Source organism: Physeter macrocephalus, chromosome 17 (genome assembly GCF_002837175.3).
Source record: "Physeter macrocephalus isolate SW-GA chromosome 17, ASM283717v5, whole genome shotgun sequence".
Lineage (NCBI taxonomy): Eukaryota > Metazoa > Chordata > Mammalia > Artiodactyla > Physeteridae > Physeter > Physeter macrocephalus.
In genome coordinates, this window is record NC_041230.1 from 9,460,496 (window position 1) to 9,475,721 (window position 15,226).

A 15,226-nucleotide genomic window follows, 5' to 3' on the forward strand; every position below is an offset into this window, starting at 1 on the left:
AGAGCAGATTGGTAGTAGGTGATATAATATCTGAAGATAAACTCAAAAAAAAATATTCTCAAGATTTTATATAGGATTTACCCCTTTCAATATTGCAGTATTTACTCCAGTTCCCTGCCAGTGCAGCTTTCATTCACTTTTAAAGTGAGAAATTAAAACCAAGGAAATGCTGGAAGTTTTTAATGTTTCTGCATTATGACCTGATGAACATTTGCCTTTTTGTGATTTCTTGGTACTTCGGAATCAACAGCCCACCCCAGCTGACACCGTTAAGAGTTCCAGATGCATCCAGGTACACATGGAACAAAGAAGGCAATCCAGTCAAGGTAAGACTGAGATCTTGTGTTCCTTAAATTGTTCAGTGCAGTTCAGGCCAATCCTCTTTCAAGATCTCCGTTTTTAACCCACACGTTGCTCCCACTCTATGATGATTTTTATTTTCTTTCCATATTTCAAGCTTCACTTTTCTCTCCTATACAACATATTTCCTTGACAACCGCTAATTAGTATAGTTATATGAGAAGGGGGTGCGGAGTGAGAAAAAGAAAAGGGAAAACTGGGCTCAACCAGCGGCACAGAATTCATCCAAACTGAACCCAATTATTTGTAACACCAAAGGGCTGCATGGCAGGAAGCACCACCATGCAGCCACTCTGGAAACTAGTCTAGAAGATCCAGATCTAGAAAAAGAAACTTCTGTCCAGGCAAGCAGGTCAGTGGCGCTCAGTCCACTGGAGCTCTGGGTTCTTTTGGAGACATTTGGGCTCCAGAAAAACATGTCTATAGAATATTTTCCCCTCCAGGACTCTGGGAAATTTAATCTATGTACTCAGTCTAGTAATCCACATTTCCGCCCAGGAAGCCAAGGCTGTAGTCATTGTTGCCCTAGGGCACCGTAGGAAGTGTGGTCCAGGCGCTCCCAATGACCGCAAGCACTTTTGCCCCAGGCAGGCAGGACCGTGGACAGCGCTCCCCCTCGGCATTCTGGGAAACACGTCTCAGGAGCTCCGAGTACTCGCAGGCACTTCCGCCCCGATGGGCGGGGCTGTGGATGTTGTCCTCCTCGGGCATTCTGGGAAGTGTAGTCCAGTAACTCCGTGTAGTCCCAGGCACTTCCGTTCCCAAAGGGCCGTGATGGGGAATTCTGGGAAATGTTGATCTAGGGCTCCTGGTAGTTGCAGGCACTTCCGGCCCAGGTGGGCGAGGTTATGACCATCTTTTCTCTTGTAGTGATTGTCAGTTTCGCGTCCCGCCACCCTTCGGAACTTCCTCGAGTTGCTCTCGAGCAACAGCAACCCGGTTGTGAGTTTAAGGGGGAAAGCGGATATTTGAGGTGTAAGCACGACAGTTTTAGTTCACTTAGGCGAAGTCGTCTCGAGTTTGGGGAGACTCTCCTGTCCCGGAGTTGGGCGCGGGCCCGGGTTGCAGTCTTTCCCGTGCTCAGCTCCCCCAACTCGCCTCCCCGACCTGTCAGCCACTTTCTGGCAGTATAACATTGGGCAAGTTATTTAATCTCTCTATGCCTCTGTGTGCTCATCTGTTAAATGGGTTGATAGCAGTACCTTCCTAATAGCTTTGGAATGTCCGTTGTAGTTCATTTGGGCAATGGTGATATTTCACAGCCTCCTTTCCTTCCCCAGCCCTGACTTCACAAGAAGGACTTGCACCGAAGTGCAGGGAGTAAGTAACCCCTTGGCTCCTGGCCCAGGGCCCCACGTGAGTAGGACTTGGTATTCTTCTTCTGTAAAAGATATTCACATAAATGGGAGGAAAGGTAGGTTGTGTATTTATTTGGTTGTGAGCGATGCCAGTAATTAAGCCGTAGTTGTTAAGTTCCAGTCTAAGGGCTTTATACAAATTACATTTAGAGTGGCCCTACGAAAAGTGTGTTTACTGTTCAGGAATAGTAATACTTTTAAAAAATTACTTAAAAAATTTTTATTAACCTATTTTTTAAAATAAACCTATAGCACAACTAGCTTTTATGAGAAAACTATTTCCATATACATATTTAATGAGAAGAGTAGCGATGTTGTACATTTTTGCAAATTTCTTTAATTCTTGACTTTTTATAAGAAAAATAGCTGGATTTTCATATCCTCTTGTGCTGTCTGTTGTGAGATATTGTTTTGGTTGAAGTAATGAAGAAAATCCAGCCTCCCACATTTATAGTTAGGAAAGAAAGGATTATTTTAATAGACTTTACAGATAATATTCTCCTTTGATACTGCACCCAAGAGCCACAAGTGATAGTTTCTTAAGGTTATTGCAATGTGGAATCTGAAACCGTATCAGAGTACTTTTTGTACTACATTACATTACAACCCTTTGGTCCATTTTGTATTTTGTGTACTTTGAGTCTTTTATCCATTAATGGTTTTATGAAATGAGGCATCGCTCATTTGGAAAATATTAATGGCCGAGTTTTACATATATTTCAAATATTGACACATTTGATTTTACAAGATTTTTAAAAATCATATTTGTCAATACCATCACCAGTCTCATCAGAAAAGTCCTGTCTCTAAAGACCTTAAGTCTTTAAGCACTGGGAGGCTGTCAAGCTCTCAGTGATACAAGTTTTCCAAAATTCCGATACTTTGCTGCCAGTAATTTTCTTTGAAGTAACAGGCTTGTTTTGCTAATTTCCAAAAGTTCTGCCAGATACCTAGATCTGAGCAACCATAGTTTGTCAGTTGTTCTTTCAAGAACAGGGATGTTTTCTAGAAAGAAATGCCTAGTATTCCTGGTAACTCCAAGAATGGCCACAGCTGTCTTTTCCTGGGACAACCATTGTCAGTAAGCATATGCAGTAAGCATAAGCATATGCAGTAAGTAAGCATAAATTGTACTGCAGACTCTCACAAGGACGTATACCCCAGGACTGAGATGCAGTAAAATTAATAACTTTTCTTTTTTAATTAATAACTTTTACTGTTTCATCAAGAACTTTCTTAAGTGAAACTGTCACCGTTTTTACTATGAGTGAAAAGCAATAAAGAATACAGTGACTGCTTACATTTTTGGTGTCACTGCTTTGATTTATGCCAAGGTGCTAGCGATTTTAAACAACATACTTTTGCACCATCATTGTGATTACAGACAGCGAAAAAGACAACCAGTGCCTTGGTATTATTAGGAAAATAGTTTTGACCCTACGGACTCTCTGAAGGGGTCTCTGGGACCCCCAGGAGTCCACAGGCTATCCCTTGAGAACTGCTGCTTTATTTCTTGGAGCATCTGCCAACTTTTTCAGAATATTCAAAAGTTGACATGTAATTATTGATAATATTTTCATGATCTAAGACACATGTCTTTAGAAACAAACCAGCACTAATGTGTGGCTCCCATATGTATCATATGGTAACTTTAATCATAATGATGATAATTATTAGCATCTATTGGGCACTTATTAACAGGCAGAGACTCTAATGCTTTGCACGTATCAATTTGCGTATTCCTCATAAGACCCTATTGTTTTACAGATGAGGGAACAGAGGCACAGAGAGGTTCCTTGAACAATGGCTTATGCTGAGGGTCACACAGCCAGGAAATGGCAGAGCCAGAGTTACGTCCCAGCAGCCTGGTTCCATTGCCTGGACTCTTGGCCAGCACATTCTGCTTTCATTAGGATGTCAAGTAGGCTTAGAAGTTTTTGAGGATGAGGTCAAAACCAGGAGAAAACATATTGAAGCAGAGGATGTTTAAACTGAGAATAATTAAAGTCTAAAAGCTAGATGAGCAGGAAGAGGCCATGGTAAAAGAGGAACAGCCCAAGGAGAGGCCTGGAGGCTTTTGTGGGAAAGCAAGTGGAATACTAAGGCCAGAAATTTCGTGTGGTGAGAGGGAGAGAAAAGGTCTGACCTGGAAGGTTTCTGTGAATTGTGTGTTTATTTTAAAGGCATAGGGGAGCCATAGAGGTATGTCAGGCAAGAACATAACCACATTTACATCTTAGGCAGAACCCTGACAACGAGAAGGAGAGCTAATTGATTAGGGATAATATTCTGAGCGCTTAAGGCTCAGACTCCGGATCCAGACCTGCTAGTTTTGAGCTCTAACACTTACTCAGTGACCTTGGGCAAGTTACTTAATCTCTCTGTGCCTCAGGGTCAAAGATGTAAAATACAGACAATATCATTACATAATTCATGAGGTTATTGTATGGGTTTAAAGAGACTATGTATAATCGGTAGGATTATATATAAGTTCTAGAGTGTGGCAGAAACTAAATATATGTAAGATGTTTTATTTTGTAATATCAAGCATGACAAAAGCAAGAAGTTTTCAGAAGGAATATGTAGAGCACATAGAGATATTTCAAGGTATCCTCTTCTCTCTCACCCCCTTCACTTTGAAACTTTGATGCTATCTTACCTTTGAACAAACATAAATATTCTATATGAAGGCTTCTTTTATTTTTTTAATTGAACTATAGTTGATTTGCAATGTTGCGTTAGTTTCTGCTGTACAGCAAAGTGATTCAGTTATACATACATACATATATGCATTCTTTTTCATATTCTTTTCTATTATGGTTTATCACAGGATATTGAACATAGTTCCCTGTGCTATACAGTAGGACCTTGTTCTTTATCCATTCTATATATAATAGTTTGCAACTGTTAATCCCAAACTCCCAATGCATCCCTCCCCTTTGGCAACCACACAAGTCTGTTCTCTCTGTCTGTGAGTCTGTCTCTGTTTGTAGATAAGTTCATGTGTGTCATATTTTAGATTTCACACATAAGTGATATCGTATGGTATTTGTCTTTCTCTGTCCGATTTACTTCACTTAATATGTTAATCTCTAAGTCCATCCGTGTTGCTGCAAATGGCATTATTTCATTCTTTTTTATGGCTGAGTAATATTCCATTGTATATATATGTACCACATCTTCTTTATCCGTTCATCTGTTGATGGACATTTAGGTTGTTTCCATGTCTTGCCTATTGAAGACTACTTTTAAAATATCTGCTTGGGAATTCCCTGGTGGTCCAGTGGTGAGGACTCCATGCTTTCACTGCCAAGGGCCCGGGTTTAATCCCTGGTTGGGGAACTAAGATCCCGCAAGCTGCACAGCACGGCTGAAAAAAAGAATCTGCTTAACATGATTTTTTTATCCTTTGAATTCAGAATGTTTCAGCACAGGGAGGGGCTTATAAGAATTGCCTCTATTTTTTTTTTTTTAAATGTTGATCTGGTCGATCTAAAATCAGGTCTGCCTTTCCACTCTGGGTATTTGCCTCCAGTGGCACTAAGAAACCATGATGCTTCTCTTTCTTCTTAGAGATTGCTCCACTGGTATCTATAATGGAGAGAAGAGGGAAGGTGGAAGTCAGGAGGCCTAGATGCTGGGCTTAGCTCCATTCCTGGCTCGCCGGGAGCCCTTAGGCAGTTAATTCCCTTACTCCTAGTGAGGCAGGCTGTGTAGGGGCTGGGAGCAAGGACTCAGGCCACAAATCATCTGGGTTCATCACCTAATGCAGTGGTTCTCAGCCCTGACTGCATCCTGAAATCACCTGGGGAGCTTTCCAAAATTACGTATGCCTTGACAGATTCTAATTTAGTTTTAGCAGGGCCTAAGCATTTTTTTAAGCTCTCCTGCAATGTTAACATGCTGCCAGGGTCGAGAGCTACTATCTGGAAAGTTAAGGCTCGGAGTGAAAATCCTTGTTTTTCTGTTGGCTACTGGATTATCAGGAAGAAGCTACTTAACTCTTTCTGTGTCTTAATTTCCTTATTGTCCCTATCTCTGTCTTACTGTTGTGAAGATTAAATCAGATATTACATGTAAAGCACTTAAATTAGTGCCTTAATATGCATAAGTCCTCAATAGATGTCAGCTGCTGTAATTATTAATGGCAGAATTTTGTTAATGCCTACATTTCATTATGGGATGGAGACCACCAGGAGTCAATTGGGTATGGAGAGGATTTCTTATTTTACCTTGAATGGTGAATATGGCCATCCAATGTAAAGTAACATTTGATGGGCTGACATTTGAGTGGGGAACCTGAAGGCAGGGAAGGGTCATCCATATGAGGGTTCCAGACACATTATAAGTCCATTTCCAGGGTTGGCTTTCAGAATTTGCATTATGCCCTGTTCTCTTCATTCTCCCAGGCTCTGTCTCTGTTGTAAAAGATTAGCTTCCAGGTTTTTGCTTTTTTTTCCCCGGAATTTTTGGAGCTCTGAATTACTGCTAGGTTTTAAAACCACGTATGTTACCACATCAGCTTTCTTTCCCCTTAATTCTCATGGGAGAAATATCCCAGCAAGAGCTGAAGGACCACTCTGCTTTCACACTGCATTCCAGGCAGTGGGTGATAAAGGTACTTTTCTCCCAAGCTTGCAAGTTATTCCAACCATTCCAAGGCCTCACAGCCCCTTAGACATTAGCATAACTTTCCAATGTGATGTTCTAAGGCAAAAATGACTTTAAACTCTGTCTGAAAAATCCCCTGCTAATCCCATCTGTGAACATTTTATTAACTATTTCGAGTAGGGCCCTGATGTCCAGATTGTGTGGCGTGGCCCTGATTCTGAAACATTCAGCTCGGCAGAGTTATGTAGAGCCTGTTCATCAAGCCCCTGCCACGACAACAGAAGAGACAACTTTTTTTTTTTTGAAGTATAGTTGATTTACAATGTTGCGTTGATTACTGCTGTGCAGTAGTACATATATATACATTCTTTTTTTTTTTTAAGAAGATGTTGCGGGTAGGAGTTTATTAGTTTATTTATTTATTTTTTCTGTGTTGGGTCTTGGTTTCTCTGCGAGGGCTTTCTCTAGTTGTGGCAAGCGGGGGCCACTCTTCATCGCGGTGCGCGGGCCTCTCACTATCGTGGCCTCTCTTGTTGCGGAGCACAGGCTCCAGACACGCAGGCTCAGTAGTTGTGGCTCACAGGCCTTGTTGCTCCGTGGCATGTGGGATCCTCCCAGACCAGGGCTCAAACCCGTGTCCCCTGCATTAGCAGGCAGATTCTCAACCACTGCGGCCCCTCTTGTTGCGGAGCACAGGCTCCAGACACGCAGGCTCAGTAGTTGTGGCTCACAGGCCTTGTTGCTCCGTGGCATGTGGTATCCTCCCACACCAGGGCTCGAACCCATGTCCCCTGCATTAGCAGGCAGAGTCTCAACCACTGCACCACCAGGGAAGCCCTACATTCTTTTTTACAATATTCTTTTCCATTATGGTTTATCATAGGATATTGAATATAGTTCTCTGTGCTATACAGTAGGACCTCATTTATCCATTCTATATATAAAAGCTTACATCTGCTAACCCCAGCCTCTCGCTCCGTCCCTCCCCCAACCCCCTCCCCCTTGGCAACCACCAGTCTGTTCCAGAAGAGACTTTTTTTTTTTTAAGATTTAATTTTATTTATTTTTGGCTGCATTGGGTCTTCATTGCTGCACACGGGGTTTCTCTAGTCATGGCGAGCGGGGGCTACTCTTTGTTGCGGTGCACGGGCTTCTCCTTGCAGTGGCTTCTCTTGTTGCGGAGCACAGGCTCTAGGTGCGCGGGCTTCAGTAGTTGTGGCACAAGGGCTCATTAGTTGTGGCTCGCGGGCTCTAGAGCACAGGCTCAGTAGTTGTGGCGCACGGGCTTAGTTGCTCCGCGGTATGTGGGATCTTCCTGGACCAGGGCTCGAACCCGTGTCCCCTCCATTGGCAGGTGGATTCTTATCCACTGCGCCACCAGGAAAGTCCCCAGGAGAGACAACTTTTAATTGACTGTTCTTACAGGGTGGGAAGTGAAGTTCTCAAAACACTTCCTCTGAAGTCATGTAACAGTGAATTGAAAAATTGAAAAAAAAATCTCAAACGTTTAGATGTCTGTCTAAATTTAGAAACTTAGGAATCATAGTAACGATAAACAGTTTAGAAAAGAAATTTCTAAACCTAAAATTATTTGGGGGGTTATCAAGAACTCAAAATAGTTGTGAGACAACTTGTAGTCATTGTCAATCTAGAAAAATAAGATGAGGTGTCTAGAAATCTAGGTTGTGCAGAAATTTCCAGGCATGTTTTAAATATCTAGATTTTAAACTTCTAGTTTTAAATATTGAATATTTAGACTATATAAGATAAGCCCAAATGTGCTAGAGTATTGACTATGTTATTGGTTTTCATTAAAATTTCCACTTAATGCAACTACATCATTTATTACATAAGATTCTACAGGCCTTTAGTGAAACTCAGTTTTAAAAAAAGCAACAAGTTGTCAGTATGTATCAAACCCAAAACCTCTCTCAGTCTAAAACTGACACACATAATACTTAATTCTCCCTTGTGACTTAATCTTTTCTATAGCACGAACTCTTCTAAACTCTGCCTCAAAATATTCTCCATGAAGGAGCACAACCTCCTTCATGGAGGTTGGAAATACATGGTATTTCCATCTGCTTTTCTCATTATAATTCCATTACCATGAGTAGTGAATTCTTTTGCTAAAACTTGTGAAGTTTCAATCTTCATTGAGGTGGAATTTTTTGGTTGTTTTTTTTTCATTTGTTTGTTTTTGTTTTTAGTTGTTTGTTGGTGTTGTCGTTTTTGTCACTTTGCAGCCAACTAATGTCTAATTTGGTCTTCAATGGGTCTCACTTAATGCCGAGTGGAGCCTAGTGGACCACCTACTGGTTTCTGAAGCCTTGTAAATCAGAGAACATGTTACATGGTGAAAAACGTAAGCTGAACCTTCCAAGAGTTTATTAAAGTTTCCTTTAGTGTCCTAAGTGTGAAATCTTGAAATCTCTGAACAAGGCAGTCACTTGTCCACATTTCTGAATTCTCTGTCCTCATAGGAGGCAACAAAGAAAGTGAGGTGGAAACAGAGCTTTCCTGCTAGCAATTCTAGCAACAGCTTGCCAGTGATTTAACCAGGTGTCAAAAGTCTATGATAGATTGTTCTCATTTCCAGAAACGAGGCAATTCCTCCTGTAAGTATAGGCAGGAACTAGCTCAGTTTTCTGAAGACAAAAATTATATCTTGAACCATAAAGGGGGTGGTTCCAATAATGTAAAAAATTCAGCTTCCCTCCTTGTGAGGCTCACATTCTTGGTGGAAAACACGTCTGACCGAAGCACAGGATAATCAGAGCAGATGTCAGCAAGTTCCCATGAAAAAAGAACCATGAAGTATGATTGGTGTGTTGGCAGCTTGGTTGTATCTTAGACCACTATGACATTCATTCAGAGAGTTTGCAAAAGAGAGAAATCTCATAACTCCAGTAATTATGGAAAAGCCAGAATGAAGCTATTAACCAGTGATCAGCGTAGAATAATTCACACAGCAAAGAAAAGCTGCCAGTGTCCTGCATTTGCAAAAGCCTTCAGTAATGTCTCCGACTTTGATCTTCATCAGCGAGTCTACTTCAGAAAGACGCTTTACACATGTAACGAATGCGGGAGAGGCTTCTGTTACAGCTCAGCTCCTTGTATTCGTTGGAGGCTTCACATGGGAGGAAAATGCTTTAGGTGTGATAAGGGCTTCGTTCAGAGCTCACAAGTATGGGAAAGGCTTCAGCTGTAGATCAGCACTTAGTGTTCACTGCAAAATCCAGACAGGAGAGAAACGCTGTCAACTGCCAGGAGTGCGGTAAGGCCTTTATTCACACCTTGCATCCTCAGGGCCGTTAGAGAATCCACACTGAGGAGAAGCCCATCATCCCTGATGTATGTGGGAGGAGCTTCCATCATACACCCGCACAGAATGCTTACTGGAAAGTTCACGTGGGAGAGAAACTGTCCAAATGTGAGGAAAGCAGGAAGGGCTTCATTTGTAGCTCAAATCTTGGCATTCATCAGGGGATTCCCCATGGGATAGAAACCCTGTAAATGTGAGGAATCTGGTAAGGGCTCAGCCAGCTCTAACACTCCTAGGCCTATCATAAAATCCACACTGGAGAGCAACCGTGTGTATCCTAAGTAAGTGATGAGGGCTTCAGTCTTCAAGTCTTCAGGCCCGTCAAGGAGTCCACACTGGAGAGAAACAAATACGAGCGTGTGGGAAGAACTTCAGGAGAAACTCCCATTCCGAAATCCATCTGGTAGTCCATACAGGAGAGAATCCCTATTTTTTAAAAAAAGAGCTGCTTCTATCAATTCATAGTTTAAAGTTCATCAGAAGGCACCCAATTGAAGGAAACCTTATAAGCGTGAGGAGTATGGGCAGGGCTTGAAGTTGGAGTTTGCCATGTCAGGTTCAGTTTTCTACTGGTGAGAAACCATACAAATGTAAGGAGTGTGGAAGAGACTTCAGTCATAGCGAAGATCTTAAAATTCATTGTAGGATCCACACAGGACAGAAACCCTGTAATTGCAAGGACTGTGGAAAGGGCTTCGGTCAGGCCATTCTGGTCCATCAGAGAGACAGCAGTGAAGAGAAAACATTCAGATGTGAGAAGCAAAGGGTAAAGACTGTGTCAGAATCTACAGCCTCAAGCCTGCCAGAGAGCCCATACTCGGGGTTGGGGGCATGGGGAGAAACCCATAAAATAGTGAGGTGTGTGGGAAAGTCTTCACTGGATTAATTGGAAGACCCACGTGGAAGAGAAACACTATAAATAGGGGATGTGTACTGAGTGCTTCGGTTACACCTCAAGACTTCAACTTCATCGTAGTCTGCACTCTGGAGAGAAAGCATACAAATATGAAAGTGTATACAGTATGGTATTCAGATGGTTCTTGTGACTTCAGAATCACCAGACTGTTCACACGGGAGAGAAACCTTACCGTTATGAGCTATGCGGTCAGCGCTTCAGTTGGAGATCACATTTTGTAAATCATCACATTTATCCAAGATGAATTTTGAAGAAGTGGTGAGAGTGGGAGGAACTTTATCAGAGGATCCACGTAGGGAAACAGTTCTTATGAAATGGTGTCTGTCAAAGACTTCAGTGAGGTCTAAATTCATCTAATCCTTTGGTCAAATAGGAGAGAAAATATTTTCATTCAAGTCTGTGTTTCAGGGACTTCCCTGGCGGTCCAGTGGTTAAGACTCTGCGCTTCCACTGCAGGGGACATGGGTTCAGTCCCTGGACGGGGAACTAAGATCCCACATGCTGCGTGGCCAAAAAAAAATAAAGTCTGTGTTTCAGCCATAGCTCGACACATCCCAGTGGTTAAGAGCCCACGCAGCAGAGAACCCTTGTAAGTGGTACACTAAGGGCATCAGTCAGAACGGTGGCATTTATCACACATTACTCAGGAGGGAGGCCTTAGAAAGAATGACTACGATCAGGTCCTTAAAAGTGTGATCATAGACATGCCAAAATTGATTTCTGCTAGGATGTAAGCTCCATGAGGGCAGAGCTTTTGTTCACTGCTGAAGCCACACAGCCTTACTAAGCATTGCTTAGTGCTTTGTAGGTGTGCTCAGAACTTGTTTGTTATATGACTAAAGAGAGAAAATGTATATAAAAGGGGGAGAATTATATTAAGTTCATCTGAAAAATTTCATATAAAATATATTCAGAAGAATCCAATGGTCTTAATAAAACTAATTCAAGTAGATAGTCAAAATGCAGAAGACCAATAGTACTACAATTCATCGTCTAATTTGGTCTTACACTGGTGTGGGATTGGCTCCTGTTCTCTCCCCAGCCTTTGTTCTCATAGTGAGTGGGAAGATTTCGGGGCGATCAAGGAAAAAGATATGACCAGGAAGTGGCAGTGGTACCCAGTCAGGTTCCTTGGGATGGTGCTTCGATAAGATCGCATGTGTGAAGGGAAGTCTCAGAGCATGAGACCATCCAGAGACTACAGTGGGTGGCCACCACTACCACTGAGAAGAGAAAGAGGGTAAGGGAACTTCTGGGGGAGGTGGGGATTGGAGTTGGGGGGCTTACAGGTCTAAGTGATGTCGCTCGGCAGTACAAGGCTGAGCCTTGGGGTCAGAGAACTCCGAAAGGCAGCAGCTGCTTAGGGTCTGTTACAGCTCCAGGGTTTGTCTTAATCTCTGGCTAGCAGATGTTGGATGCAATTTCGCAGAGTGTACAAAATAAGCAGGCTCCAAATGACTTAAAATGTGCTCATTTGGGCTGTATTAAAATAATTGATTACATGAGGATTTCAGTTTGGTACCAGCAGGCTTTTGAGCTCATGGTCCCAGGCTTCTATAAAGAAGTAAATAACATAGAACAACAAGGTCCTACTGTATAACACAGGGAACTGTATTCAATATCCTGTGATAAACCATAATGGAAAAGAATATGAAAAAGTATATATATATATATATACACACACACACATGTATAACTGAGTCACATCGCTGTACAGCAGAAATTAACACAACATTGTAAATCAACTATACTTCAATTAAAAAAAGTAAACAACATAGGGCCAATAAACAGGGGCTATCGTTGGCTAATTTACAAGACAGTTCTCAAATTGGGTTCTCTGTATTTGGGACTCTGTTTCATATTCCATCTCTTGTAAACAATCTGAATTCAGCTATCCTTTATGATTTTTGTGATGGTATAGCCTGGCTAAAAAATTACTTTTGTTAATCTTTCACTAACTGGATACTCCATAACATTTAAATCTTTTGACCCCACTAGAGTGTTAAAGTAGAATTTTACTGTAACACTTAGAAAGTGTCAAAAGTAGTTGCTAATGACAAAAGTTGTCACAGTAAACTTTAAACTGATAATTAGTTTTTTTATTCTTCAACTTTTCATTGAGGCTTTGATGTGATTATATTCAGAGTGCTGTAGCATTTCTCCCATCAACATTTGTTAGGTAGGGCTGTGTTGGATTTGAAGAATATTAATTTTGTCAAGTTCCCTATCCAACGTTCCCCCTCCTAATCCTCAAGAAAAAAACATTTTTTTTAAATTGTTGCATGTGGTCATTTTATTTTCAGATGTTTTCATTATTGGTGTAGGCTTGACATTCCTACACAGTTTTCTCTATGGGTAGCTGTAAAAAAATGTATAAATTTCAGAGAGGAGTTAGTATATGTTGAAATGTTTAATGTGTATCTCTCTTCGATCTGCAAATCTTAGAACAGGAATTTAAATTTAAATTAGGAAATTTAAAGCATAGAAAAGATAAGTACCATGAATGATGTCACTGAGTTTTCAACAAATGGATATAATGAGTGTTCCTCAATAAGAATTTGAATAAGATTTGATATACTTTGATATGCTTTTAATAACATGGAGCTGTTAAAATGATGGCACAAACATGACGGGACATAATCGGATTTACGGAAAATAGGTTCTGTCTACAGATTAATATCAAAAACATATGAACATATGTACGTGTGTATATGTGCATCAGATAGCATGTGAAGGACACCTTGTATAAACAACGACTTGTTCTGATAAGGAGGATTTTCTGGAATGTTTCTTCTACTGTTTAGATTTTGCAGTGAGTGTCAGTTTACTCAAGCAATAAATCTATGTAAAATGAGATCTCTGAAATTATCAAGTAAACTCACCCACACTCTTTCAAGTGAGGTCATCCCCTTGAGAGCTACAGAGCTGTGTTCTTATGGCTGCCTCTCCTCTTGGGGAGAATCTCGCCACTGCGTAGATTGGGGGCTGGGACAGTGACCCGCTTCTCATGGAGTGCGATCTCTGCTGGATGAGCAGGATACTGCACCAGTCTTATTTGCCAGCCTCTCCTGGTTGATAAAACTACGTTCTGGAGTTGCTGCTTCCTGATGATACGGAAATAACTGGAACCAGCACAGAACCAGAGGGCACCTTCGTTCCCCCTAGGTCATGAGGCTTCTCATTCTCTTTAGGCTTATAGCTCTTAGGAGCGACATTTGCTGCTTAGCAATTCTGTTTCATTTTGAGTATTTTCCTCCTGTGGGGCAATACTGTCTGAATTCATGCTCTTCCTTCCTTTTACCCTGACAAGTAAGTGATGTCTAGCTTCAGTACAGAACTGTTGGCTTGCTATTCTAAGTAGAAAGTGCTTCTACTTACTTCTGTGTTCCTGTTTTGTAGAGGAAAAGTTCAATATCAATGGATTCTTTTGCTTTTTTGAGTAGCTTGTTCTTTCTGCTTGGAGGGTTCTAAGATTTTCACTTTAATCTTAGAATTCCAGAATTCTGCCAAGATGGGAATTTTTTGTTTTCTCATCAATCCAGGCATGACCTTTGGTAGCCCTATCAGTCTGCAGCGTTGTTTCTTCAGATCAAGAAAATGTTTGTTCATTATCTAGTTCATTATCTTCTTGCCTCTGTTGTTTCCTTCTCCAATTTTCAGAATTCCTTTTACTCACATGATAAATTTCCAGGATATACGTTTCACATCTCCTCTCTTCCCATCATTGATTTCCAACTGATTGTATTTCTGTGCTGTATTTTGAGAAATTTCTTTCACTTAGTCTTTGAGATTACTATCTTTGGCCTCATCATTGGTAATCCTCCCCTTAAATTCATCTACTGAGACTTTTAATTGGTAAATTGGAGATGGGACTTAGATGAGTGTGTGTGCCCTTGCTTATGCACTTATGCACACATACATGCTGAACTTCAGTTTCCTTAAATAATCCTATTATCATTTTTTTAAAATTCAAGTTTCATCCCTCTTCTCTTGCAGCTCAGTTTCTGCAGGTGTGTGTTTTTTCTTCCAGCTAGTCTTCTGTCTTGGTTATTGGGACATCCTAGGTGACAGTGGACATCTAGGTACTAGAAAATAGAATTATATCAATCCCCATGAGTGCGGTGACCCTATCTCCCAGTTGTCTATAATAGTGCCAAATTATATCTATTGACTTAGTGTAATTAGGAACTGTACCCGTTTTCACTTTCAAAAATGTCCCAATTTAGGGAATTCCCTGGCTGTCCAGTGGTTAGGACTCGGCACTTTCACTGCCAGTAACTAAGATCCTGCAAGCCGCGTGGCCAAAAAAATAAAATAAGACCACTGTTTTTCACATATTTGCTGTTATTTTTTTTTCCTATTCAAAGATGTTTTGCCCAGGATTTGTATTGGCTTCATTTGGTCTTTGTTCAGATGTTTCCAGTTCTACCTATGAAGTGGTCTCTTTGTCAAAAGAGATGAACTTAAATCTAATCAGTAAGCTGGGATGAAGTGAGAGAGTGGCATGGACATATATACACTACCAAATGTAAAATAGATAGCTAGTGGGAAGCAGCCGCATAGCACAGGGAGATCAGCTCGGTGCTTTGTGTCCACCTAGAGGGGTGAGATAGGGAGGGTGGGAGGGAGGGAGACGCAAGAGGGAAGAGATATGGG

General features: G+C 41.2%; 1 protein-coding gene across 6 annotated transcripts in view; it reads left to right on the forward strand.

The window, feature by feature from the left end:
• ZNF235 (zinc finger protein 235) overlaps positions 1–15,226 on the forward strand; it is a 71,234-nt gene that overhangs the window by 13,038 nt on the left and 42,970 nt on the right. For 2 of the 6 annotated variants that reach the window (XM_028478089.1, XM_028478090.1), the window contains exon 1: positions 1,494–1,716. In XM_028478089.1, the coding sequence (XP_028333890.1) occupies positions 1,606–1,716 (111 nt within the window). In that variant the 5' untranslated portion in view covers positions 1,494–1,605. Of the gene's footprint in view, positions 1–250; positions 327–1,203; positions 1,303–1,493; positions 1,717–15,226 lie in introns of those variants that run through there. The other 4 variants (XM_028478095.1, XM_028478097.1, XM_028478099.1 and 1 more) reach the window with 4 other exon arrangements.